The following is a 27,160-nucleotide window of genomic DNA, read 5'->3' as shown; positions in this document are numbered from 1 at the left end:
GGAGGGAAAGAAGGAAGGAAGGAGGGAAAGAAGGAAGGAAGGAGGGAAAGAAGGAAGGAAGGAAAGAAGGAAGGAAGGAGGGAAAGAAGGAAGGAAGGAAGAAAAGAAGGAAGGAAGGAGGGAAAGAAGGAAGGAAGGAGGGAAAGAAGGAAAGAAGGAAGGAAAGAAGGAAGGAAGGAAGGAAAGAAGGAAGGAAGGAGGGAAAGAAGGAAGGATGGAAGGAAAGAAGGAAGGAAGGAGGGAAAGAAGGAAGGAAGGAAAGAAGGAAGGAAGGAAGGAAAGAAGGAAGGAAGGAAGGAAAGAAGGAAGGAAGGAAGGAAAGAAGGAAGGAAGGAGGGAAAGAAGGAAGGAAGGAAGGAAAGAAGGAAGGAAGGAGGGAAAGAAGGAAGGAAGGAAGGAAAGAAGGAAGGAAGGAGGGAAAGAAGGAAGGAAGGAGGGAAAGAAGGAAGGAAGGAAGGAAAGAAGGAAGGAAGGAGGGAAAGAAGGAAGGAAGGAGGGAAAGAAGGAAGGAAGGAGGGAAAGAAAGAAGGAAGGAAGGACGGAAAGAAGGAAAGAAGGAAGGAAAGAAGGAAGGAAGGAAGGAAAGAAGGAAGGAAGGAGGGAAGGGTGAAGTCACTACTAAATTCAGCTAACTAGCCTCAGGAAAGAACAAGCCAACATGAAAGCCCACAGAAGTCCCGTGAGATGTTCTCTGAGATGACCTCTCCACTATGAAGTACCTGAGATAGTAAGCCCAGGGAACTGGTCACTCTACATACATTCCAGCTGAGACCAGTCCTTTATACAGAACCCCCCAAAAGATGGATAGCACGCACCCTAGAACCACCAGAAGTCAGGCCTTTCCAGGTACCCTGGCTACCTCACACATGAACTTCTTCCCACACTGCCTGTGAAGTTGATCTCATTCTCTTAAGTCCCTCCCTCCTTGGGGTTCTGGAACTTGGTCCATCCCCAGAGGACTCTCTACACCCACAGTGCCTCTCTCTAAATCTCTCCCATCTCCTTCATACCTGGGACCTGGCTGTGCCCCAAGGGTTCCACCTGCCCCATGGCTCTCTCCAGATGAATCTTTTGCCTCCTCATCCCAGTCCCCAGGGTTCTGAGGTCAGGAGCCTGCCCTTCCTCAGTGCTGTTAGAAAGTGACTTTGAAGCAAGTACTAGCCTGCCATCCCAGCTACTTGGCTGATGTCACCCAGGCAACTGAATCTGTCTCAAAGCAAAAAAGTAGAAGAAGGATTGGAGCTGTAGCTTCGAGGCAGAGTGTGCACATTCTAGACCAGCATCTGTCAAGCAATGACCTTTCCACAGAGACCACCTACGACCACTGGAAAACACAGATGTTTACATGACAATTCATAACAGGAGCAAAATGACAGTTATGAAGTAGCAATGAAATAATGTTATGGCTGTGGGTCACCACTACATGGGGAACTGTATTAAAGGGTCACAGCTTTAGGAGGACTGAGAACCGCCGCTCTAGAGCCCCAGCATTACATGTAAATAAATAAAAAAATACTTTAAAATAAGGTGTCACATTCATATTCCAGACTGGAGGAGAAGAAGCAGGAAAGGGAACCTTGTGTCAACAGTGTTCAGCTTGTTTCTCTTTCCAGAACACTGCACATCTTGGTTGTTTTCATCTGAGAGGCATCCTCCTAGAGTGGTGTTTAATTCAGCCAGTCACATAGACCCTTCAGACAAATTAGAGTTCTGTTGGTGAGGAAGAAACACACTGGACGGTGGGAGGCAGAGGCAGGCAGATCTCTGTGAGTTCGAGGCCAGCCTGTGTACAGAACAAGTTCCAGGACAGCCAGGAGTATGGAGAGAAACCCTGTCTCAAACACCACACACACACAGACACATAGACACACACACACACACATAGACACACACACACACATAGACACACACATAGACACACACACACAGACACACACAGACACACACATATAGACACACACACATTACACACAGACACACACATATAGACACACACACAGACACACACACACACATAGACACACACACAGACACACACATACACACACATATAGACACACACACACACACATAGACACACACACACACACACACACATAGACACACACACACACACACACACACACACACACACACACACACACTACGAAGCAGAAGTAGATATTGGATAAGCAAAGCTAGACTCAGTTCCTCTCAGGAACATATTGAAAATATATCTTTTCTTTCCTGATCCATCACTTTCCCTCTTCTGGAATCTTCATGAACACTCTAGCACTCACTAAACAGCTCCCTATTTTAAAAATCTTCAGGCTGGTGAGATGGCTGATGGGGTGAAAGCACTTGCCTGATCCTCAGAACCAATGTGGTGGGAGAGCTGACTCCTGTAACTTGTCTTCTGGTCACCACACCTGTGCTGGGACATGGGTGCAACCATGTCAACCCCCTCTCACACACAAATAAAGAGAAAAATGATTTGAAATAGAATTAAACATTTCCTTTGTTCTCCTACTAACTTCCACCTACTAAACCACATCTTTATCTCCTAGCTGGTTCCTGGTTGGTTGGTAGTTTGGTTTTTTGTTTTGTTTTGGTTTTTTTGTTTGTTTGTTTGTTTGTTTTGTTTTTTGTCAACCTCTGACACAAGTTAGAGTTTCAGAAGAGGAAAACACAATTGAGAAAATGCATATGTAAGAGAGACTACAGGCAAGCCTGTGGGACATTTTTTGAATTAGTGATTGATGGGGGAGGGTCCAGCCCATGGTGGGTGGTTCCATCCCTGGGCTGGTGGTCCTGGGTTCTATAAGAAAGCAGACTGAGTAAACCATGAGGAGCAAGCCAGTAAGCAACATTCCTCCACGGCCTCTGCCTCAGCTCCTGCCTCCAGGTTCCTGCCTTGAGTTGCCATGACTTCCTTCAAGATGGGCTGGGATGTGGACGTGTAAGATGAAGTACACCTTTCCTCCCCAAGTTACCTTCGATCTGGGTGTTTCATCACAGTTATGGAAACCCTAAGACACCATCTCAGAGACAGTTCTGCAAGGAGTTGTTTATGAGCACACAGCCTACTTACCTCAGAGCCCATTCCTCTGCAGCCTCAGCCTCATCAGTCTTCTGTCCCTAAGAGACAAGATTCCCAATCAAGGCTGAGCTGCCAAGTGCAGTTACTGATTTTTCCTCTTCCTTCCACACTCTCTTCTGTTGACCATTTGCCTTCATCTTGGTTCTGAGGCACTCTGCTCTTCATTTTCTCCCATATCACCAAGTAATTGTCACCTTCCTCGGACCCCCTTTCCTCCGGATCCCTAAACCTCTGGTTGTGGAGGGCCCAGCCTCCCCGACTATACTCCTCTGAGATCTTCCCCTCTGTATTATGGCTCCTTTGCACACCCTGTATTAAATAGCCGTTCTCCAGTAAGTATTCTCTCCCTTCCCCTCCTTACTGGGGCAGGGCATATCTCCTTGTTCCCTGACCTGGCCTGTGACTTACTCTGACCTTGTGAGAGAATGGGACATGAGAGCTTTTGCCTCACCTCAAGGACAGTAATTTCCTATGGCTGCTGGTCCAAGGCAATCAAAGAGCTCTTAAGAGTGGACTGGAACACAGCCCCAGCCTGAGAGCAAGGGCGAGCAGCCTGTAGCCTGAAGTAGCAATGCCCCAGACACCCCAGACTGCTGAAGAAAGCAAAGAGCCCCTGTGGCTTTGGGTGGTTTCTTCTATGGCATCCCTAGGTCATCCTGGGTTAGGTTAAGGGTAGAACTCCTCAGTTGGGTCCAGGCAAATTGTAAGGTGACTCAAAACATGGTAGGGATTGTGGGATGGGGATAAAGGAGCAGAGTTGGGAGGACTGGACTATCGCAAGCAGGGCTTGCTTGCAGATGGGCTGTGAGTGGGGTAAGAGGATCGTGTAGCAGTCCTGCTTACTAATTGGAGTCTCTTGGGAGTGTGGCAGATAATCTTGGTTGCCAACTTGATACATCTGGGAAGAGGGACTTGTGTGCGTGACAGGGGGTGGGGTTTAAGTGTTAACCCATGTAGGAAGGCCCAGCCTACTGCAGGAGGCACTGCCCTCAGGGAGGTGCTCCAGGGGTGTGGAAGAGAGGCAGGCGCTGGTGGAGGGGAGCATTGCTCTTCTCTTGGGGCTACCTCAAGCTCCTGTCTTGAGTTCCTGGTCACACCTGCAACTCCAGCCCTTGGGAGACAGGCAGGAGGACAAGGAGCTGAGGTCATCCTTGGCTACACAGCCTGAGCTACACAAGACTGTATCGAAACAAACAAAAATCTAAAACGTCAGCATAAAAGCTGGAGACCAAGCTGTCGAAACACGAGCCTGACAGTCATCATCAAACGTCCAAATCCGCCTCATTTCCTAATAATTTGTTAAACTTGGTTGGTCTGAGTGAAGATCCAAAGCAGAACCACACAAACATCTCTCTGGTTACTCTGGTTTCAGTCTGTTTTAATCTGGGGAGTTCTTCTCCTCCCTCAGTCCCTACCCCTCTCTCTCCAAAGCCAGACAGCTCTGGGAGTCCACCCCATCTCTGGTAGCCCACCCCATCTCTAGGAGCCCCCCCCCCATCTCTGGGAACCCACCCCATCTCTGGGAACCCACCCCATCTCTGGGAACCCACCCCATCTCTGGAAGCCCACCCCATCTCTAGGAGCCCCCCCCCCATCTCTGGGAAGCCACCCCATCTCTGTGAGTCCACCCCATCTCTGGTACCCACCCCCCATCTCTGGGAGCCCACCCCCTTGCCCTATAGAAACCTTCTCTTCTGCCAGTCTCAGGGTCTATGAGTTGGCAGTTGAGTCTAACAGATCAGATTCAGGTTTACAGCTTTGGCAGCAACAGCATGTGGGAGGTGGTGTGCACTTTCTGTACCTGCACACTGGGGTTCACAGACACAGATACGTCTGTTACTAAGGAGACTGCAGGGCTCAGGTACCACTGGCTGCATCAGTTGCTCTTAGCAGCTGTTTCCTTATTGGTTTTAATACTAGCTGGTGATCATATTCAAAACTGATTTGTTTTTTTTTTCCCTCATGGGATATAAGATGCTCACAGCAAGTCCCATCATCCTGGCTGCTTGTCTCCACTAGAGTTCTGTAGGAATAGTTCCTAGGCAATGTATCATTGCTTTGAAATAGGATCATACAGGAAAGGTGTGCTGTGGAGGTCATGAGACAACCTTTGGATGTCAGACCTTTCCTGCCACCTTGATTATCTTCCATGACAGGATCTGTGTGCCCCAGGCTTGCTGGCTCAGAAGCCTTTGGGGGCCCTGTCTCCACCCCACCCCCCATCTCACTGCAAGATCACTGGGATTCCAGATCTGTATCCAACTCTATAGAGGTTCTGGGGATCTGAACTCAGTTCCTCCCAGCTTTACCCACTGAGCCACTTTCCAGCAACCCTCCCCCCTTGTAATGTTTTTTTGTTGGCAACTGAAACTCAGTCTTTATTGTGAAGATTTATATTAGCGGGGCTAGAGTCAAACTCTGGCTAATGCTTGTTGAAGCTATACTAATCACAAGCTGCTGGTGAGAGGAAGGAGCTTGACATCATATTCCAGTCAGTCTTCTAGTGTGCCAGTGCCTGTGACTTTGCACAAATGTGTGTTCTTTGTGGCTTCTTTTCCCCCTTGAGTGAGACACAGAGACTAGGCATGGGCTGGGGCAGAAGTGCCATTCCCTCCCCAGGGCTCTGGGGCAAACCTCGGGAGAAGTCCCCGTCCTGGAGTGTAGGCTTTTGTTATGGAAACAGCTCTGGACGTATTTTACAATGACGACGAGTCTTCTCTGCTGCAGCCATAAAGGGGTTGCTCTCAGATCTTAACCGTGAGAACCTGGTGGGGTTACTGGCAGGGCAGTGCTGAAGACTGGGTCCCCAGGAGCTTCTCCCTCCTGCAGGGGTTTCCACTGTTCCTGCTGAACCCCAGCAATTCATGGAAACCACCATTCATGTCTTCCTGGCAGTTCACAGGGCTTCTGCACCATCTGTCCTGGGGCAGAGCTCTTGGCTCCAGGCCTCTCCGGAGCATCCTGCTCCTCCATCTTTTGGACGTCAGCCTCCAAGCAATCCCAACACCCATTGCTTTTCAGTTTGTCAGATTTCTCTAGTCCTTAGTATAGAAGCGACCTTTCCTCCACTCAAAAGTTGAAATAGCAAGTTGCTTCTCTTATTTCATGCAGCTTTTTCTTTCATTTTTTTTTTTAAAGAAAGCAGGTAACACATTTACATGTTTCCAAAACCAAATCTGTAAACAATGTCTACTAAGAAAGATTTAATATTTTAATCCCTGTCCCAAATATCCTACATTTTCCTTCTCTATAGGAACCATTTCTTAAAACACACCAACACACACACACACACACACACACACACACACACACACACACACACACACCCCATACCACTTTATCTTCCCAATATTGCTAATTGTTGGATAACCACTCACATAATTCTGATGTAAGAAGGTGCCGGTGTCTTAGGAAGCTGAGTTGGGTGGGGGAGGGGATGCTGCCAGTTAAAATAATCATGGGTCAGAAGAGAAGGCTCATGGAGCAAAGGCACTTATTGCCAAGGCTGACTTGAGTTCCGTCGCTGGGACCCATAGGTGGAAGGAGAGAACTGACTCCAGAAAGCTGGCCTCGGGACTCTGCGGTGAATCACGTGGACATACGGTGTAGTTCCTGGTCATAACCCTGCTGTTTTCTCCTCCCTGGGACCACAGCTTCACTGAGCCTTGCTCCAGGCCACACTGGGTGATGGCTCAGCCTCTCCCTGTGGTCAGGTGTCCTCTGCAGCCCTTCCAGTTGCTCAGGATCTTTAGATTAACCCGACAGAAGACAGGCTCCCTGGACGTGGCCAGCCACACACCCAGCTTGTCTGCATCCTCACTTGGGATTCTCATCCTGTCCTGGCCACCAGCTCTCTGAGGTGAGGTACTCGATTCTCCTTTGAGCCTAGCTATGTTTGTCTATTTTCTGTCTGTGCGTTGGCTCACTATTGCTGCTTGAATAGAAAAAAGCGGGACCTAAAGGCATGACCTTCCATAGGCACAGTTTTTAATAATCCAGAAAAAACAATTGTTTTCTGTATCTAAAGTTACTGGGACCCTGCTGGACTGTTTTTTTTTTTTGTTTTGTTTTGTTTTTTTTTTTTTTTTGTGGACAACAACTTGCTGCATCTTTAAAGGGATTTCTTTTGTAAATTACCCTATCAGATGCCCCCCCCCCAAGATGAATAGTAAGCATTTGTATTTTCTTTGAAAATCATCTTTTTCGTTTTTTAAGACCAAACAGTTAAAGCTCATGACTGTTTTAATCTACTCAGAAATTTTGGCTTCCCTCTTATTATCTTGTATTGTCTCCATTTTTCCTGATTAGGCTCTTGCTTCATGAGCTGCTCAACACTCTACAGGGAAACTCGGGCTTTCGCCTTTCCTTCCGATTCCGTGGTCTGCCGCTCTCTTCTCCCTCCACTTCCTTCAGCAAGATTATGACTTATCTTCATTAATTAACAGTAGAGTGTCTATGAGTATTAATTTTTAGGCTTTATACTTTTCTCTGTACCACTTTAAGTTATCTCTTGTGTCCTCAATGCAAACTTTTTCTTTATTGTAATTTTCTGAATATTCTAGAATTTGTTTTGCATTTCCTCCAGTTGAGCAATGGTGGCGGGTGCTGACTTTTGTTGTTGATTTGGGGGCCTTCCCATCTTGGTTTGTCTTGTGACTTGCGCAGCACACTGTGGGGTTGCAGGAAGACGATGCCCACGGCTTCACTCTGAGGGGTTCACGACCTTGCTTTTGCCTCAAGTATTTCAATTAGTTTTTTTAAAACCACTTTCTCTATTATTTCACAAACTATATCTGCATAGAAAGATGATGTCTCCTACAGCTAATTCAACCTCTTAGCTACACACACACACACACACACACACACACACACACACACACACACACTTAAGAATTTGGATAGTATTGTGCTTGACATACAAATAAACGTAAAATTAGGTCTTAGTTTCAGTTTGTATTATAAAATTGCCTTTATTTCCCCAGCATAATGCTCTTGCCTTTAACTTCATAAAGTAATTTTTTTCTTTCTTTCTGTTTATATTCTGTTTATATTGCCCTGTAACTCCATCTCTAATTTTCCAGGCTGCCATGTTTGGGTTTAGCTCAGGATTGCCAAGGACTGAGCCTGTGATTCAGCTTGAGTATCCTTTCTTTAAGAAGTTTATCCATTTGAATTTGCAGAGAGCAACAGACACACTTGATGTCAGTTTTTCTATGCTTTGTGTTACAGACATCATTAGTTATTTACAGTGGCCTGGAGAGATGGCTCAGTGGTTAAGAGCACTGGCTGCTCTTTCAGAGGTCCTGAGTTCAATTCCCAGCACCCACATGGTGGCTATAACTCTATAAACAGGAGACCCTACATCCTCCTCTGGCCTCTGAGGGCACCATGAATGCATGTACACAGACATACATGCAAGCAAAACACTCATACATGTAAGATAGTAATAAAAGGAAGTCTTTTAAAAAAGCAACTAAAGGAAGGTTTGTTTTGGCTCTGGTTTGAGAATACAGCTCATCATAGTAGAGAAAGCGTGATGCAGGGCAGCTGGTGATAGCCCCAGCAGGAAGCAGAGAGATGAATGCTGGCTCAGCTCACTTTCTCCCGACTGGAACATCTGGAGCCCCAGCCCACAGAGGAGCGCCCACACTCAAGGGCAGGGGGTGCTTCTCACCTTCAACTTTTCTGGAAACATCTTTACAGAAAGGCCCAGAAATTTGTCTCCCGAAGGGATTCTAAATACATAATCCATATTTTAGTCTTTTTAAAAATCTTTCTACCATGTGGTTTGTGGTTTCCATATCCCATTATGTGCACACGTTTTCTGATGATTTGGAAGACTTTTAGTTTTGACTTCACTGATTTAAACGCATTCCAGTTTTTTAGTAGTTTGATTTTTATGTAATTAATTCTCTTGTCCTTCAAAGAGAAATTATTGGGCAGACTGGGGAGCGCTTATAAAGCAGCAGCCAAAGGAGATTCTACACTCACTATAGATGACGGAAGACCCAAGGAAGGGCACAGGAGATGGCCTGGTTGGTGAGCGTGTGCCGCACGCCACCAGAGACTTGCCAGTGCCTTTTACTGTCTTTCCTGTGGTGGCATCTGGAGTGTGAGCTTCTGTTCACACCCTTCCTGCATGATTTCCTTGTTTTTCTCCCTGATCTTTCCAGTCCAATCCAGTCTTGTCCTTTCTTCTCCCCTCCCTCCTCCCTTCCCCTTTCCTCACCCTTCCATAATTCTGTTGATGGGTGAAAAAAACTCTTTTCTAAATTCAAAGTTTGCCAGTAGATTTTTTAAAAAAAATTCATATTTAGGTCTAGGATCAAAACTGATTTAACTTTTGTGAAAGGCATAAGGCCTGTGTCCAGGTTTATTTCTATTTTTTAAATTATCTTTTAAACTTGTACTGACTTCAGCATTACTTTTTGATACAGCATCCCTTCTCCATTGGTGTGCCTATTTCCCTCTCTCTTTCTGTCTCTGTCTCTCCCTCTCTCTCTTCTCTTCAAAAATCCACCCAGAACCCTTTTATTTTAGTGACTTATTTGGAGCAGAGATTCTCATACTGGAGAGGGGAGAGAAGACCGACTTGACCATGAGGACCTGGTGGGAGCTGTCTTGTTTCAACTTAATCCCTCCTACACGCTGAGCATGTAGGCCATGAAGTTACGCACAGGAACCCCAGCCTAAGCTTTTCTGTGTTCCTTGCCCCTGCCAAGTGCCCCGAGAGCAAGCAGGGCATCCAGCTATTTTCTGCAGTCCCAGGACCCAGTAGAGCGCCCCCTATCTAGAAGAGTAGAACTTTGTCTGCTGAGGCCGATTAGGGTTTCATTTCTCCTCAGCCCTTTCCTTTATCAGCCTACTGTATCTCCTGGACAAATGAACCGGTTCAATTCTCTCAAGACTTATCATGGTCTAACTGGAGTGACTACTTGGAAGCTAAGGTTCCACAGAAGAGAGGGCTGGGAAGCTCCAGGGGTCCGGATCAGCTGATCCATAGAAGCTACTTTGTCTTTGAAAGCTCTCTGTAACTTGCTCAAGTCCACCCATGGGCTGTGGCTGGGTTCCAGCTGCTGGTTGGCCTCTCCTTTGCTCCTTAATCCAGGTTTAACGAGATGAGCACCATTAGGAGAGGTGGACGGTTACCCTTTAAGTGAGCAAAGTGACTCTCCCCAGAAGGACTGATTTTAATAACCCAGTGCAAGACCCCCTTTAAGGTACAGGATGATTCTGGCACATCGGTTAAGTGTTACACAAAACAGACGTGCGTCTTCAAAATCAAAGGCGCTTTTCATTCATGTGAAAAAGGAATCAGTAAGCTGCATGAAAACTGGGGTGTGTAAAAGTCCCTGGGGCCTCTGGTCCACAGCAGGAAAAGCTCAGAGCAGATTGGACACAGGGGGAGGCAAGCTCGCCGCCCATAATTCAGAGATAGAGGGCGGCAATCTCCCTGCACCCTCTGTTTCATGTGCGGGCTTTTGCTTCTGATCTGCCAGAAGTTGCCTAATTGGCAGTGACTGTTTCTGTGGACACAAGGGTCTGCTAAATGTGTAAGGCCTGCATTTTTCCAGGGGAGACTTTTTCCTTTGCACATAAGCCAAAGATTCCTTCATGCACAAATTCTTTCTCATGCAGGTCACTGGATTCTTGTGCAGGGAACATGAATGCTGAGTCCTCCGCACAGAGCTGAATATTTGCACACACATACATTTATAGGATCTGGTCACACACAGCAGTGGGGATGCTGTGTGGGAAGCCATGTGCACATCTTGAAATTCCCACACTCATGAAAATGCTCCCTAGGCCCAGGATGAGGGAAACACTTTGAGCTGCTTGTTTACCCAGTCAAGAGGGTTTTCCTTTCAGTCAGCCACGCTTTAGATTCTGTCTCCATTGTGACCAAAGGTACCTTGGGAAAATGTTCTTTATTATGAGTATGTGCATGTGGAGGGCAGAGGACAACCCTGAGTGTCATCCTCAGGCATACCACCCACCTCCTTTGAGTTTTGGAGCCCATCAGGTAGGCCAGGCTGGCTGGTCAGTAAGTCCCAGGGATCCATTTGTCTGTACCTCTTCAGCAATGGCACTACTACAGCATGATACCAAGCCTGGTGTGTGTATGTGTCTGCATGAACACTTGTGTGAACATGCATGTGGGGATCTGAGGATGCTGTCAGGATCACCATCAATCTCTCTTCTACCTTATTCATTGACAATCTGTCAATCAAACCTAGAGATCATAGGCTTGCTACCCAGCATGCTCTGGGGACCCCCTTCTCTGCCTCCCAAGGCTGGACTTAGAGGAAATCAATCACAACCACCCAGCATTTATGTCAATTTTGGGGACTGACACCTGGTCCTTATGCTTAGTTATGTCCCTAGCCCCATGCCTGGTATTTTTACATGGGCTCTGGGAACCAAATTTAGGATATCATGCTTTTAAAGTGAGCCATCCCCTCAGCCCTACTTGGGGGTTTCTGAACAAAAATGTAAACTACCCACTCTAAGGATAACTCTCTGGTATTAGCACAATAGCTACCCCACTGAGGTAAGAAATGATCTCTAAGTCAATCTGAGGACTGGCAAGTAGGTCTATGAGTCCACTTCCCAGGAATCAGGACAGCTGATGTTGATTTAATACTTCTTTGTGGCTTGAGCAGATTAATTGGGTCGCCCCAAGTATTATTTTTATCCACATATTACACACACACACACACACACATCCAAACAGACCTCGTGCATCCACCGAGGTAGCAGTGGTATTTGGGACTGGGTAATCCCTTGCTAGAGGAAGCTGTACTCTGCCACTGTAGAACGGGTACGCCAGCTCCTCCCAATACAACATGAAGGAGTCACTCTGAACAAGGCCGAGTCATGCTAGCACTCCAGCTTCACTGAAAGTGGAGTTCCTTCCTCGCATCGGGCGCAAAGGATTCTGGACCCATCACGGGCCTTAACTTCCTCATACCCCTCCTTGCCTCGTTAATGTGAATGTTGGGAGCAAACCCGGCTTAGAATTTATTGAGCATGGAATGGCAGCTATTAGGCAGATTTGAGGACTACTTCACCTCACAACTTAGACTTATGAGTGAAAAGGTGAGTTCCGCATCGTTTTGGAACTTTCTGCCACGGTATCTCAAGTCACAGATTTGATTTCCTGAAGCCAATCTGTTAGTGCTTCTGGAGTCTCAAATCAAACTAGTAGCTTGGCTTTGGCAACAAACAATGTACTTCTGGACCGCCACTTCTCACCCCGTTTAAAACTTCCTCTTCAAAAAAGCGTGACTTTAATTCCCACCCATCTTGGCCCCATGGTCTGGTGTAGTAAAAGTCCAACTTGCAGTCGACAAATGAAATACACGTTTTGGTAAGACACACATGGAGTCAATCCAGAGAGGAGAGGTGTGATTTTTACAGTTGTTTTTCTGACCATCCATTTCACAGCAGAACGGGCGGAGGCCACGTGGAGGGGCCCAGCCACATGCCCTTAAGTGTTCAGTCTTGTGTGACTCATTACTGCAAATAAAGGTGTTGGCCAAACGGTGCCCATTATATAGCACCCAATCAGGGCCTTGTTAGGAACGGCCTCACTGACTCCCCACATGGAAGTGTTCTCTGGGCTTCATGAAACCGCCACGTCTCCAGCGCTGACAGCTCACCCTCACTTTGATGTCAGTGGTAAACGGTGACTCCAAGCAAGCATGTTCTGAAGCAGTGTCGTCTGGCCACTGCCGCCTCAACTGATGAACCCAGGGGCCTCAGGACCAGTCGCCCAGGGAGCTTCCATTCTTGGTGGGATGAAGCTCCCTGGGAATGGATGTCCTACCAAGACACCTGACAAAGGGTGCTGTTTCTGAGGAAAATAGCAGACCTATGTCAGCCTGTTTTGGGCCAGGCATACATCACATATAATCTTAAGAAGAGCCCCAGGGGATCCTAAGAGCAGAAGGGCTGTCCCTGCCCCTCACCAGCGGCAGCACTGGAAGAGGATCGACCCCTGTACCTCACCTGGGTAACACAGCAGAGCTGGTCCTGATGGTGCAGGTGTGGGAGAGCCCACCCTGAGGGTAAGGGAGAGGAACTGGTCACCCCCCACACCCCCTCACTGCTGCAGGTGAATTAGCAGGGACAATGCTGGAGAGCTCACCCTGGTGGTGAGGACAGCCCTACAGCCGCCCAGAACCAAGGTTATGACTTGGCCCGCCCCAACATCCACCCCAGCTGTGACCTGCTGGAGCACATGAAGGAACCTGACTGCAGCCCCAAAGCTGCAGGATCTCCACAGCACAGGGCAACAGCAGGATGTCCAAGAGTCCTAGTGAGGACCCAGCATCGATAGTGCAGTGGAAACCAGAGGCCTCGAACCAGACCAATGACTCTGCAATGAACACCGGACACTTGTAGGTAAAGATACATGGACAAGGGGGTTTACTGCGTGACTCACTGTGTCACAATGCAGCTTCCATGAGATGTTTATTTTTACGCTTAAATTCTCTTTTACCAGGGTATGTGTGTGTACAGGGGTGGAAGGCTGATGTGAAGGGACAGGAAAATGAATGGGATCAAGACACATGATGTAAAAGATGCATACAATAAATTTTTAAAAAAGGGGGAAAACTGAAGAGTCCCAGGGTGGTACTATTATCCCTCTATTCTGAAGATGGGAAAACTCAAGGTGCAGAGACAATTTGAGATCATCTAGCCATGAGGCTGAGCCTGTGTCCTTCACTGCTGAGTTACCTGGTAGGCTTAAAAAAATATTAAAGAATAACATAAACCCAATGCAAAAATTATGTATCTTTCTTAAAAACTTATTTTGTGTGTGTGCTTATGTGCACATCAGTGTAGTACCCATAGAGGCCAAAAGAGGGTGCTGGGTCATTTGGAGCTGGACTTACAGGTTGTTGTGAGCCTCCCAATGTAGGTGCTGGGAATCTTGACTGCTGAGCCATCTCTCCAGCCCCTGAATATGTAATTAAGGAATTACACACACACACACACACACACACACACACACACACACACACACACACACACACACCCCAAAACCCCAAAACAATGCATGTCATCAACAGACCTTAGAAGCACCCTATGTTCAGCCACCCACTGCACAGGAAACTGCTACGATGCCTTATTTCATTTCATAGATCAATTCTGCTTAGCTTGAAACTTAAGAACCAAAAGAGCCTGGGAATGTAGCTCAGTTGGCAGTCTGCTTGCCCAGCATGCATGGAGCCCTGGTTGGATCCTCAGCACTACATAAACCAGCTCAAGACCACTCAAGGCCTGAGCTACATGAGACGGCTGTTCCCTGCATCACAAGGGCCAAAGGAACCAACGAAATACATAATCTCTGGGGGCTTCTCCAGTAATTCATTTTCGAGATGACTGACATTACATGCAGTAGCAATTCATTTTCATCATCCTGTGGTGTTCTTCTGTGATGACATAATTTATAGCATTGTTAGTAGGTAGGGGTTCTGTAAAACCAGGGGCTATGTCAATGCTGCTGGGGGCACTGACCACCCCCCACATGCACACACACACATTGTCACACTTACACCCCCCCATTCTCACTGTTACACACAACACTCTCTCCCTCCCACACATCCTCCCTCTCTCTCTCTCTCTCTCTCTCTCTCTCTCTCTCTCTCACACACACACACACACACACACACACACACACACACACACACAGACACCCTAGGAGTGAACTGTTTTGGTGACTGGGTTTGAACAGGTATTTCCCACATATCCACCTGTGCTGTCCTGAACTGTTCAAGTGTCTTGAGGGGTCCAAAGGACTGAGCAGTTTCCTCAGCATCCCCATGCCGAAGGGAGCCCTGTGGGTGTGCCGTATTCAGAGAGCAGCCCCTTTAAAGAACTAGTGCTGTCGGACGAGCGGCACGCAAACCCAGCGGGACTGGTGTCCTGATAAGTGGTGCCCAAGTGTGCTTTGAGTGTGCACCAAGGAGAAGTCACCGGGGACTCATCAAGGCCTTGGCTGACAGGAACCTTCGCAACTAAGAAAATAATCCGTCATCTCTACCGTGGTACTCTGCCACAGCAGCCTGAGCTGACAGATCCAGGGGACAGTGAAAAACCCTGAGTCCCTCAGCAAGCTTTCTCCCTGTGCGGGATGTCAGCCTGTCCAGTCGGGGGCCTTGGCAACACCCGAGTGTCTCTGCAGCCCTTGGGTTCCACTGAAGCATCCGTGAGGGTGAGTCTTGGTGAGACTTTACCCAAATCCCATGCCACTCCCACCCTTTAAGAGCCTTCGGGGGTAAAGCGCTTCATGGGTGGCCTGGCAGAAATCATACATCTTTACTAAAAATAGGATCTAATTGGTAGCTTTAAAGCAGGGGCTGAGAATAACTTAAAAGAAAAAAATAGACCAGAGTAAGACTGATGAACTGTGGTCTTTGGTGTAAGTGCTGGGGACAAAACAGGGGGTGCTAGGCAAGTGATCTACCACAGAGCTACACCCCAGCTTTTGCTGTCTCTTTTCACTAAAGTTCTCAGACAAACAGCTGTTCAAGTGTGCCCTCTGCTAGTTTAGAAACGACCCAACTGCTTTCCTTCAACTGACGTCAGTTTAGACCCAATGCCTTCTCAGTGGTGCGAACTCAGAGCACTGTGATTTCCTCCACCAGACAGGCAGCGACTTTGTAGGTGATCACACCTGCTCATCTGCAGGAAACAGAAGCTCTCAGTGGCATCCGAATGTCTAAAACAGACCACTTGGGGTGAATGGTGGATGAAACCAAACAGGCTTTGGAGCTCTTGCCATCCCCTTGTGGTGGTATGGTCTAGGGAGCCGCTTGGCTACTCTGCCCCGGTTTCTTTAGCTGTAATAGGGAGCTAATCACCCTGAAAAGTACTTCAAGCTTGTGAGCATGGGTCAGTGTGTATGGGTGGTCCTGCAACACTGATGAGTTGAGTTCGGTCTGCTCACAGACTGGACTCTGGACTCTGTTCATCAAGAAGTATATTCTGCTCCTTCTACCCCCAATACAGTGCATCCATCCATCCATCGTACTGAGTGCTGAGCAACGTGTCCTGGTGCCAGTACCCAGAACACTGCCTCCTACTTCCAAAGGACCTGAGTGTTCGGTGATAAGATGGCCTGGCCTTTCGGGGTTATTAACCTTAATGGAGTTGGTGGAATCAACATCACCCCAGAAAAAAAAGATCCCTCTGATGGACCAAGGAAGCACACAAGTACAGTGATGTGGAGGGGCCATCAATATGGAGAAAGGTGTGACAAAGCAGGAAACAGCCAACTTTCAGGGAACATGTGATGCCTCCTCTGACTTCATACACAGCCTCCTCTGCTTGGAATGAGCAGCTGCTTCGACTTCCACGTCTTCACTGTGAGGAACACAAGATGGCTGAGTCTTCAGGTCAGTGCCTACTTTGGTCCCTAGGGCCACCTGCCTTAGCCTGGGGTGAGTGGTGGTCTGAAAAGTCCTGGGCCCCTCAGCTTCTTTTTCACACTGGAGTCTGATCTCTATCAGTGCATATACCTGTCAGTATTCTCAGGAGCACCTCCATGTGGCATGCTGAGAACACAGCCTGGACCATTCATTACTCAATGCTTCTTGGACTCTTTTTTTTTTTTTTTAATATAAATAATCCTTAGTACAAATATTTATCGGGCTTCATAATACATAACAGTTGAGAGAATGCACAATTAACATCCTGGTAGTAATGGACAGGGATGACCATGTGTCCATGTATTGTACCCAGGTATTTAACTGCCATCTGGTATTTAAGGAAGGACATTCTTATAAGGCAGGCTGCATTGATTACATCCCACCAAGACTCAAGTCTCAGTGTGTAAGACTTGATGTAACCGCTGGCCCTTCCATGTCCCAGAGAGCCCATGTGTCACCTGACACGCTCTGGGTATCAGTTTACGTCTTCAACAAATCTAGCCACTTGTGCGTGGGGGGCCGGAGGAGGCCACTGGGAGTCTTGCCCATCACTCTCTGCTTCGTTCTTTACCAGGATCTGTCACTGAACCTGAAGTGCACTGCCTGACTACACTGGCTGCAAGCTCTGGACTGCCTGGCTGCTCCCGAACCCACCTCCACAGCAGCACAGGTTCTAGGTGCATGTCCAGCTCTTACGTGGGACGCTGGGGATGAACTCAGGGCCTCATGTTTGCGCCAACAGATACTTTACTGACAGCTAACTCCCTAGTCCCAATTCAAACAATTCTTTACCTCCTGCACATCTGATGAGAAACCAGAGTTCTGTTAACCAGAAGATGTCATGAGGAATTGTAAGGAAGGTTTTTCTAAATCAGTACATTTAAAAATATATAACATAAATAAGTCAGATATGCTTGCTCATACCTGTAAATCCAACACTTGTGAGAGATGGAGGCAGGAAGATTGGGACGAGCTCAAATCCAGCCTGGACTACAGAGTGAGATTCTAGCTCGAAGCCAAAGAAAATCAACTGTAGTTCATAATCTCTCTAGCTTGTGTGCCTGTGACTCAGCACGAGGCTGCGGTCTGTGGGGCCGGCATCTCCCGTGACTCGGGCTCTCGGTTAAGCTGTCAATCAGCCGTTTGGAACTCAGAAGTCCCTCAGAGTCCTCTGCTTTGGGCTGTGCGGGCTGCTGGCCGTGTCCCCCAGGGACTGCACCCATCCTTACTCATTGTACTTGGCCAGTTTCAACCTGGGGATGATGTTCATGGACTGCAGCTCCTGGAAGAGCAGCTTGCAGGCATACGGGATGCGCAGCGAGGACACGTGGCCTGATGACTTGCAGTAGTGGCACCTGAAACCCAAGGAGGCATGCGTCAGGGGGACTAGGCTGCACACCGCATGTGACGTCCCTCTCCCTGAGCGGCCCATCCCTGTTAGACACGTACAGCTCAGAAAGTTAAACAGCCATCTGTGCATTCAAAATCAAGAACGACACAAACCAATCCCTGCAGTTTAAAAGTATGCAACTTGACTCTATCAACTACATTTCTAGAACTTTCTCTTCAAACTGTTTTGAAAGAATCCCAGAAATGGAGCCATCAGGAACCGAATCAGCTGGTTCACTGTTGGAGTTTTCGGCTGGCTTCACCAACCCACATTGAGTTTGGGGCATCTCTGTGCCACATTGTTCTCTGAAACACACTTGCCAAGAAACTTCACTTCCTACCACTGAGGCAGTCAAGGCTGATGAAAAAGAAGCCTTTTAAACAGGAGAGCAGCAGTGGTTCAGGCCTTGTCTATCAGTCAGTATTTACAGTAAGCTGTCCCTTGCAAAAACCTGAGAAATGTCTGTATGGACATGTAAATATTTCCACTTGACCCCTGCAACAGCCTGCATCCCAGCCAACATGCTAGCCACACTATGTCAGATTCTTCGTCCTCTTCTGGTCTCAGTCCTAATCTACAACTATAGAAGGTTCCTTGGGGAGGACGTAGTTGTCCTTTCCGGTTTTCCAGTAGAAGACTCAGAAGAGTGTCCACAGCGAGGCTATTAACAAGACCACAGAGCTAGAGCTCAGAAAACCAGCTGGTTCTCATTCTAGGACATTTATACAGAAGAGTGTTGTAGTCACTCAACATCACAGCAGACTCAGTCACTGAAAAGGGAGATGTTCATGATACACTACAGAGTAAAAAACTCCAGTTAGTGAGACAACACCCAGACGGATTTCTAAGCCCTAAACACATCAAAAGTTTGAAAAGACTTCTAAGATGCAAAAGTAAAGAGGGGACTGGAGAGACGGCTCAGTGGTTAAGAACACTGGTTGCTATTCCAGAGGACATGCGTTTGAGTTCAGCATCCGCACAGTGGCTCACAACCATCTGGAACTCCAGTCCCTGGCGATCTGAATCAGCCTCCACAGACTGCTAGCAGGGAAAGTACCCATACACATTAAAAGAAGAGAGAGAAGAAACAAGGGCCGGTGGGACGGCTCAGTGGGTGCTTCAACTAGTCTGATGAGTCTGATCCCTAGGTCCCACAGGGTGGGAAGAGAACCAAGACCAACAGATTGTCCTCTGACCTCTGTAAGTACCCCATGGCATCTGCATGTTAATACATAAATACAAAAGAGTAAATGTAAAAGAAAAAAAAAAATGTATATTAGGGTGGATGTGGTGGCACATTCCTACAGTCCTTAAGTTCAACACCTGGGAGGCAGAGGCAAGAGGATCATAAGTTCAAGGCCAGCCTAAGCTGCATGAGGTCTTTTTTTTTTTTTTTTTTTTTTTTTTTTTTTTTGAAAGGTTCATATTTGGATGTTCTTCTATTATCAGAATCTTGGGAGGGTTTACAATTTAAAAAGTAAACAAAACCTGAAGAGTAAGGGCAATCAGCCATGCTCCACGGACACCGTCACTCAATTATACCAGCAGTCATCTCTGGGAGGTGAGAATGTTTGGGCCCCTCCCACTTGTAACTTTGAGCAAGGGCTATTTCTACAGCCAGCAAAATGCAACTGCTTTTGTGTGTGTGTGTGTGTGTGTGTGTGTGTGTGTGTGTGTGTGTGTGTGTGTGTGTGTTGTATTTAATCCTATTTTATTTGCCAGAGGCTTGCTTCAGAACCTTGGTGTGTCCTTGAACTTGCTATGCAGACCAGGCTAGCTTCAAACTTGTAGCGGTTCCCACGCCATCTACAGGGTCCTGAGGTAAGTGTGAGACAGACATCACATTTCTCCTGTTTAAATTTCAGAAAAGCAGAGCAAGTACTGAGGATGAAAACTTACATGGTGACAGTGACCTGTGGGACAGAACCCCCCGCCTTGGGGTGGGGGTCTGGTGGGAGAAGGGTGCACCATCCTGGATGCTGACAGCAGAGACACAGTGATGATATAAACTTCAGCAATATAAAATCTCTTAAGAGACAGCCCAAAGAGTTCTTTAAAGCATTACAATCAAGACATGTTCTTAATGTGCCTGGGTGGGTCTAAACTATTCAGGAATCATACCCATACACTACTTTAATTAAATTGGGGAAACAGACTGAACTGAGGTAACTTCTTCCTGGTTTTCCTATCCTGTATATTACATGGTGGCTCCAATTTTAGTTAATCTAGTTAAAATTTTCATATGTGCTGATTCATAGCCTAAATAACCAGTTAATCTTAATATAATCATTCAAAACATTCCAACGTTCTTTATATACACATACATATGTAAGCTAATTTACATGGCTGAACAACTTGCAGAGGTAGAAACCTGACTAATAACAATAAAGTAAACTGGTCTCTAGGACGAAGACAGCAAGAGGAGGCAGCTGTGGCTGCAGTTGAGGTGCGTGCCCAGGCAGCATCCTCCACGAGCTAACTACCTTAACAGGGCTCACTGGTGACTTCCATCCTGGGCCTCTGAGAAACAACAGTCTTGTGTAAACCTCCCCATAGCAATGCCTGACTAATGTGCAAGTTACTCACCAGGTCCTGCTCCGAGACACCGAACCCCTTAATTACCCAGCCTCCATTGTGTGGCTTATTAAAGGACAAGTGTCTCCAACTAGCTGTGTTTTCTCCTCCATCAGCTGGGCACACCAGACCAGGGAATGGCAGGAAAAATGACAGCATCATTATGCTGCTCAGCCAGAGAGCTGCACATGAAGAGGCAGCCAGACTACAGAACGGGTTAGGATTTTCTTTGGTTGGCAACAGAGTATAAATAGGGCACTCAAATTAGACATACAGTGTCTTAAGGTCTATGTAGCTACAGATAAAGACCGCCAGACCACATGACCTGACCAAGTCCTTTCAAACGATAGCACACTGAACCCATGATCAAGGCTGCAATCAGATGAGCTTGACACTAGACAGAAGCAAAGCACCAAAGAAGGCAGAGGTTTAATGAGATAGAGACGTCTGTCCAGCCTTATGCCAGCTGTACCCAAACACTGAGCACAGAGACAAAGGCTTGGGCCTGGGGAACCCACTTCACTGTTTCCTTTTTCTTTCAGAGGAGGGAGAAATACAAGGAAGACAAAGTGAGAACTCTTCTGCCAGACGGGAAGGTGTAAGCATGGGGAACTGGGCTCCAGCCCATCCTATAATGCTACTGTTCTCTGTCTCTCTCAGAAGACAAATGGACTTCCTAGGACTGAACAAACCTCATCTCATTGATAGAAGAAAAGGTCAGGCTTATTCTCATAAAAATATCACCAACTCTGTGATCTTAGGGAAAGAATGAAATTAAAAGTGGACACTTGTCCATTTGTGTCCAAATTAATGATTTCTTCATAAGCAGGACTCACCTGCTATGAACAATCCTTTTCTACACTATGAATGTATATCACTCTTGTTGGTTAATAAAAAGCTGACAGGGCAGTAGCTAGGCAGGGAGTTAGGCAGAAAAGTCAATCTGAGAATGATGGGAAGAAGGAGGGCAGAGTCAGGGGAGACACCAGCCAGCTGCCCAGAAGCAAGACATGTTAAGAGGACAGGTAAAACCACAAGCCACGTGACAATACATAGATTAATAGAAATGGTTACTTTAAATGTAAGAGTTAGCTAGTAACAAGCCTGAGCTATCCGCAGAGCATTTATAAATAATATTAAGTAAATGTGCCCCTGCCATGAGACTCGACTTTCAGAGAACCAAAGGGTAGAAGCCAGGACCAGCATGTCATGAGCTAAGTTACACAGCAGTTTTTTGCTCATGCAGACAGAAAAGGTTATAGATGCACAGTAAGGGCAGATTCAGACAAAAAGAGCCTATAAATGGGTCACAGTGTGTTTAAAAATATGTGTAGGCTTGGGGGGGGAATGTATATATAGTCTTAGATTAAAAAATATAGTTTTAGGGGTTGGGGATTTAGCTGAGTGGTACAGCGCTTGCCTAGCAAGTGCAAGGCCTGGGGTTTGATCCTCAGCTCCAAAAATAAATAAATAAATAAATAAATTAAATTAAACAAAAATAATAAAAATAAAAATATAGTTTAAAAATAATAAAGTCCTTAAAAAGGAATAAAACAAAAAAATATAATACACATAAAGATGAAAAACAGATTGAGGAAGACCACCCCCCCTGGAAAAATCTCCGATGGGAGTGGATGGCCCAGATGATCCCAGAGTGCCTCTGTTGCAGTTTCCTGAGTTCTAAATCCAGAACAGCTTCAAGGCAATTGGCTGAGATGATCCAGCCTCACAAAATACTCTAGTCAGGACTTAACAATAATCCTGAATTTTCTCAGGATCCCCCAAAGATTACCAGTGCCTTCAATTAGCAGGATATAGTTTAGAGGACTATACCCACATTCCCAAAAATGAATTATGAATGTTTGTCATCCTTTTGGGGGATTGGTTATAAGTTGTTATGGATAATGGTCAGGAAAAAAGCTAAACAAAGGAGATTAGATTCAGGGATCTTGTTCTGAAAAGAAAAAGTGGAGAAACAGAAATGATATGATAAAGGGTAGATTATTGAATCTACTTTTAAAGCAAAAAAAAATCTTAATCTTACATATTTTACATTGGTATAGATTTTAGTTTATTGATACAAATTTAAAGTTAATTTTGTTATACTGTATGTATTTTTCTACTTTTGTTTAAGGTATTATGTTTATACAGCTCATTTAAAAGTATAATGTATAATTAAAGAATACAGATTAATAATTATCTACAATATTCAAACTTATAGTCATATTAGGTATGTTTTCAAGGTTAAAGAGATATATTTAGATAGAGGGTCTTCAAACACTTCCAAGACCTGCAGAATATGGCATTTCCTATGTTTAATAACCTAAGGTCTTTCATGACAGTGAGACATGTCTGCTCCTGGCAGCACCAGTCTACTTCAAAGAACATGATGGGCATTGAAGAAACTCCATATGGAGTTTGCTTTCTTTATGGCAAAAGCTAGCCATGTGAGCAGAGAAACTTGCCTCAATTGTGATAGATACTGACCAAACTGGACCAGCAGGACATAAAAGAAAGCGACTACCAAACTTTGCCAAGACATGGTAGGACATTCCATGCTTTGAGAAAAGTTGGCTATACTAGGCCTGTGAGTCAGAGACAGATGCCCCAGTGTTATAGAGGAACTTTAGGTGACTGTCCAGGCAGCAAGATGTCCCTGTCATTAGGTAACATTTCACCCTTTTGGGGTCTTTGACAGAGTTGAAGACTAGATAGGGTAGTTATAGTTTTTCTTAATTATGATAAAAGATAAATTAGATACAAAACTTTAGACTCACCAAGATAAGACAGATAATTAAGTATTTTCTCCAATTTTGCTAAATGCTAACGGTTTGGATATTGTTACTGTAATTTGTACTTAATCAATGTTTTTGTTGTATATAGTTTTACTATATTAAGGTTAAAACCTTCCTTTTTAATTAGACAATAAGGGAGAAATGCTATAGAACAATCTTTTTATACATTATGAATATGTATTACTCTCATTGGTTAATAAAAAGCTGACAGGCCAGTAGCTGGACAGGAAGTTAGGCAGGAAAGTCAAACTGAGATTGATGGGAAGAAGAAGGGGCAGAGAGGGGAGACACCAGCCAGCTGCCCAGGAAGCAAGATATGCTAGAGGACAGGTAAAGCTACGAGCCATGTGGTAATTCATAGATTAATAGAAATGGGTTAATTTAAATGTAAGAGTTAGCTAGTAACAAACCTGAGCTATTGGTCAAGTATTTACAATTCATATTTGGTTTCTGAATGGGCGGGAGAGAAATGTCTGACTACACTCATCAATTCATCTACACTGCAATCATAAAATAATCTCTTAAAAAGTTTGTCACCAAGCTAGCAAGTATATACTGTGCTCTAAGAAGTCCCTTTGCTCTTTAAAAAATATGGTACATATACACAATGGAGTACTACTCAGGAGAGAAAAACAGTGACATCATGAGGTTTGCAGGCAAATGGATGGATCTAGAAAAAAAATCACTCTGAGTGAAGTAACCCAGACTCAGAAGGACGAACATGGTATGTACTCACTCATAGTAGGATACTAGATGTAAAACAAAGATGACTAGACTGCTACACAACTCCAGGGAGGCTACCTAGAAAACTGGACCCTAGGAAAGACACAGGGATAGCCCAATGACAGAGAAATGGATGAGATCTACATGAACAACCTGGACGACAGTGGGAGTAATGAAGGGCAAGGTCTGAGCGAAAGAAAGCTTAGGGGAGCAGGAGATCTAAGCTGGATCAAGAACAGAAAGGGAGAACAAGGAATAACAGACCATGATAAGTGAAGACCACATGAGAACAGGAATAGGCAGAGTGCTGGAGAGGTCCCCAGAAATCAACAATGATACATCCTCTGTAGACTGCTGGCAATGGTCAAGAAAAAGCCTGATCTGATCTAGTCCAGTGATCAGATGGTCAAACACCCTAACTGTCGTGCTGGAACTCTCATCCAATAACTGATGGAAGTGGATACAGAGATCCTCAGCCAGGCCCCAGGTGGAACTCCAGGAGTCCAATTGTCGAGAAAGAGTGTGAATTGTTGAGACCAAGATTGGAAAAGCACAGGGACAAATAGCCAAACAAATGGAAGCACATGAATTATGAACCAAAGGCTGTGGAGCCCCCAGCTGGAGCAGGCCCTCTGGATAAGTGAGACAACTGAATAGCTCGAACTGTTTGGGAGGCACCCAGGCAGTGGGACCCAGACCTGTCCTAGTGCATGAGCTGGCTGTTTGGAACCTTGGGCTTACACAGGGACACTTTGCTCAGCCTGGAAGGAGGGGACTGGTCCTGCCTGTACTGAATCCACCAGGTTTAAATGAATCCCCAGGGGAGTCTTGGCCCTGGAGGACATGGGAATGGAGGGGAGGGGATGGGGGGAAGGTGGGAGTGGGAGGGGGGAGGACAGGGGAACCCATGGCTGATGTGTAAAATTAAAACACAAAAAAAAGGAAAAAAATAGTCAAAAAACAAAACATTTATTCTTTATCTATTGTTTGTTCATTCATTCATCCATCCATGTGTATGACTGTGGGTGCCTATGTATGTCTGCAGGTATGTGCATGCCACAGTGCACACCTGGAGGTCAGGAGACAATTGGCGAGATTCTACTCTTTCCCATTGGTCCTGGAGCTGGAACTCAGGTCATCAGGTTTGCGTGCACCTTTACATTTTTTTTTCTTTTTCTTTTTTGTTTTTAGAGACAGGGTTTCTTTGTGTAGCCTTAGCTGTTCTAGAACTTGCTCTGTAGACCAGATTGGCCTCAAATTCAGAGACCCACCTGCCTCTGCCTCCCAAGTGCTGGGATTAAAGGCGTGCACCACCGCCACTTGGGTGCACCTTTCCTTTCCTTTCTAAGCATCTTGCAGGCCTGGCCCTTTCCTGATTCCTGACCTGCCTGATCTAACCAGGAAGTGGCAGCTTATAAAGGCAGCAGGGTAAGACTGTTTTGGAGAGAGGAAAAGGTGACCATGCATTCCTCAGACCCCAGCAATGACTGCTCACTTAGCTTCACACTGTTCTCTCAGGTGGGAACCCACCTGAGAAAGAGGGGCTCTGGGTAGGGCCGATGAGGGAGCCAGGGTATCACGGCTATTCTCCACCCATGGAATGTCTATCTTAGACACTGTGATTTTGCCTCTGATAGATCAGAGGGACCACAGGCTCTGTCAGCAACACAAGGAATGCAGGGCTGCAGACCTTGATACCCCTAAGCAGATCTTTTTGTTCTTTGGTGGCAGTGGAGTGATTACAAATAAGAAAGGTTCTACAACTATCCAACACAAATAACCCAGGGAGCACCACCCATTAAGATGCAAATCAAACACTTTATAAATTACATAACGAACTTGATCACTTAGCAGTTACATTTTTCATTAAGCATCTACCAGGTGCAAACTAGAGAGTGCATCCATGAGACAGAATGCAGGGAGCAGCCAGCATGTCTCCTTCCAACCGTTCTTCTGGACCCAGAGCTGCATCTGACACAGCAGATACTGAATGCATGCTGGATGAGCCACTGAGACAGTCTGTGCAGCATTGAGTGTACAGTCCAAGGCACTTGCCACAGGGTAGGGGCACAGTACACACACCAGGACTTTGCCCTAGCTTTGTCACTGTTTGTAAGATATGGGGTAATTTGGCTTTTGGGGTCTGAGGTTACCAATAACAGATCTTGATACAACTTTCCCTAAGGGTTTTGTTTGTTTGTTTGTCTGTTTTAATTTGCAATTCTTGTTATAGATGGATGGTTGTAAGCTACCATATAGGCACTGGGAACTGAACCCAGGTCCTGGAGCAACAGGTGCTGAGACATCTCTTCAGCCCCTGTGATAATATTAAAATTAGGATAAAATCTGCCCTACTTAGGAGCTTAAAGTACAGCAGCATAAATATAGCATTAAAGACACAACATACAAACACCTACTCATGGGGATGTTTGGACAAGTGGGGCACACACATGATCACAGGAAAAGACTGCAGAGTATGTGGGTCTGGTCAAGGACAATTCTTGGGCTGTTACCTAGGCCAAGGGATTTGGTCTGAGAGATTCGGTATCTATCCACTTACCAGCCTGAATATCCCAGGAGTCCACACTGCCCACAGACGTCAACCTCAAAAGCATCACTTGAGATCATTAGTCTCTCTAGCAAAAGCATACTCGCTCCGTAGCCGATTAAACAATCACGTTCCATTTCTCCCAGACGCAAGCCACCATCACGAGATCGTCCTTCAGTGGGCTGCCTTTGCAGTAAATGAGCAGACATGCGTTAGACATGGGAAACAGAGACAGCATCACACACTGACCAAAAGCAAGGCTTTAGAGCAGGCTCTCCCGCATCCGAACCACATCAGACAGTGACCGGGAACTACTCAGTCTCTGAAGGGCTTCCAGAGAGCAAACTAGTGGCTGTCATTGTGAAAACCATAATTATACAGTCCTTATACAACATACCACTACAGCCATAATATAACAGTATATTGTTTACATAATCCCCCAATCCTAATGTTAGTGTTCATTAGTCTCACATCATGGTCACTGTTATTAGGCTAGTATAATATTCAAATCGGAGAGCAATGTCTTTGAGTATTTTCAGAAATGCTTAGTTCTCTGTTACTTAGAGAAAAAGGGACTCAGACGATGAAGAAACCTAGGTTTCCAGTAGCTCC

The 27,160-nt window shown here is 46.0% G+C and overlaps 1 protein-coding gene across 4 annotated transcripts in view; it reads right to left on the bottom strand.

The window, feature by feature from the left end:
- Positions 1–3,101: 3,101 nt before the first annotated feature.
- Positions 3,102–27,160, bottom strand: part of Polr3b (RNA polymerase III subunit B) — a 135,505-nt gene continuing 111,446 nt past the window's right edge. For 2 of the 4 annotated variants that reach the window (XM_036169878.1, XM_036169879.1), the window contains 2 exons: positions 26,561–26,734; positions 16,460–17,873 (listed from right to left, as the gene is read on the bottom strand). In XM_036169878.1, coding sequence (XP_036025771.1) covers positions 17,744–17,873; positions 26,561–26,734 — 304 coding nt within the window. In that variant the 3' untranslated portion in view covers positions 16,460–17,743. The other 2 variants (XR_004943281.1, XR_004943280.1) reach the window with 2 other exon arrangements.

This window comes from Onychomys torridus, chromosome 20 (genome assembly GCF_903995425.1).
Source record: "Onychomys torridus chromosome 20, mOncTor1.1, whole genome shotgun sequence".
Classification (NCBI taxonomy): Eukaryota; Metazoa; Chordata; class Mammalia; order Rodentia; family Cricetidae; genus Onychomys; species Onychomys torridus.
The sequence above is the reverse complement of the archived record's forward strand: the minus strand, read 5'-3'. Positions and strand labels throughout refer to the sequence as shown.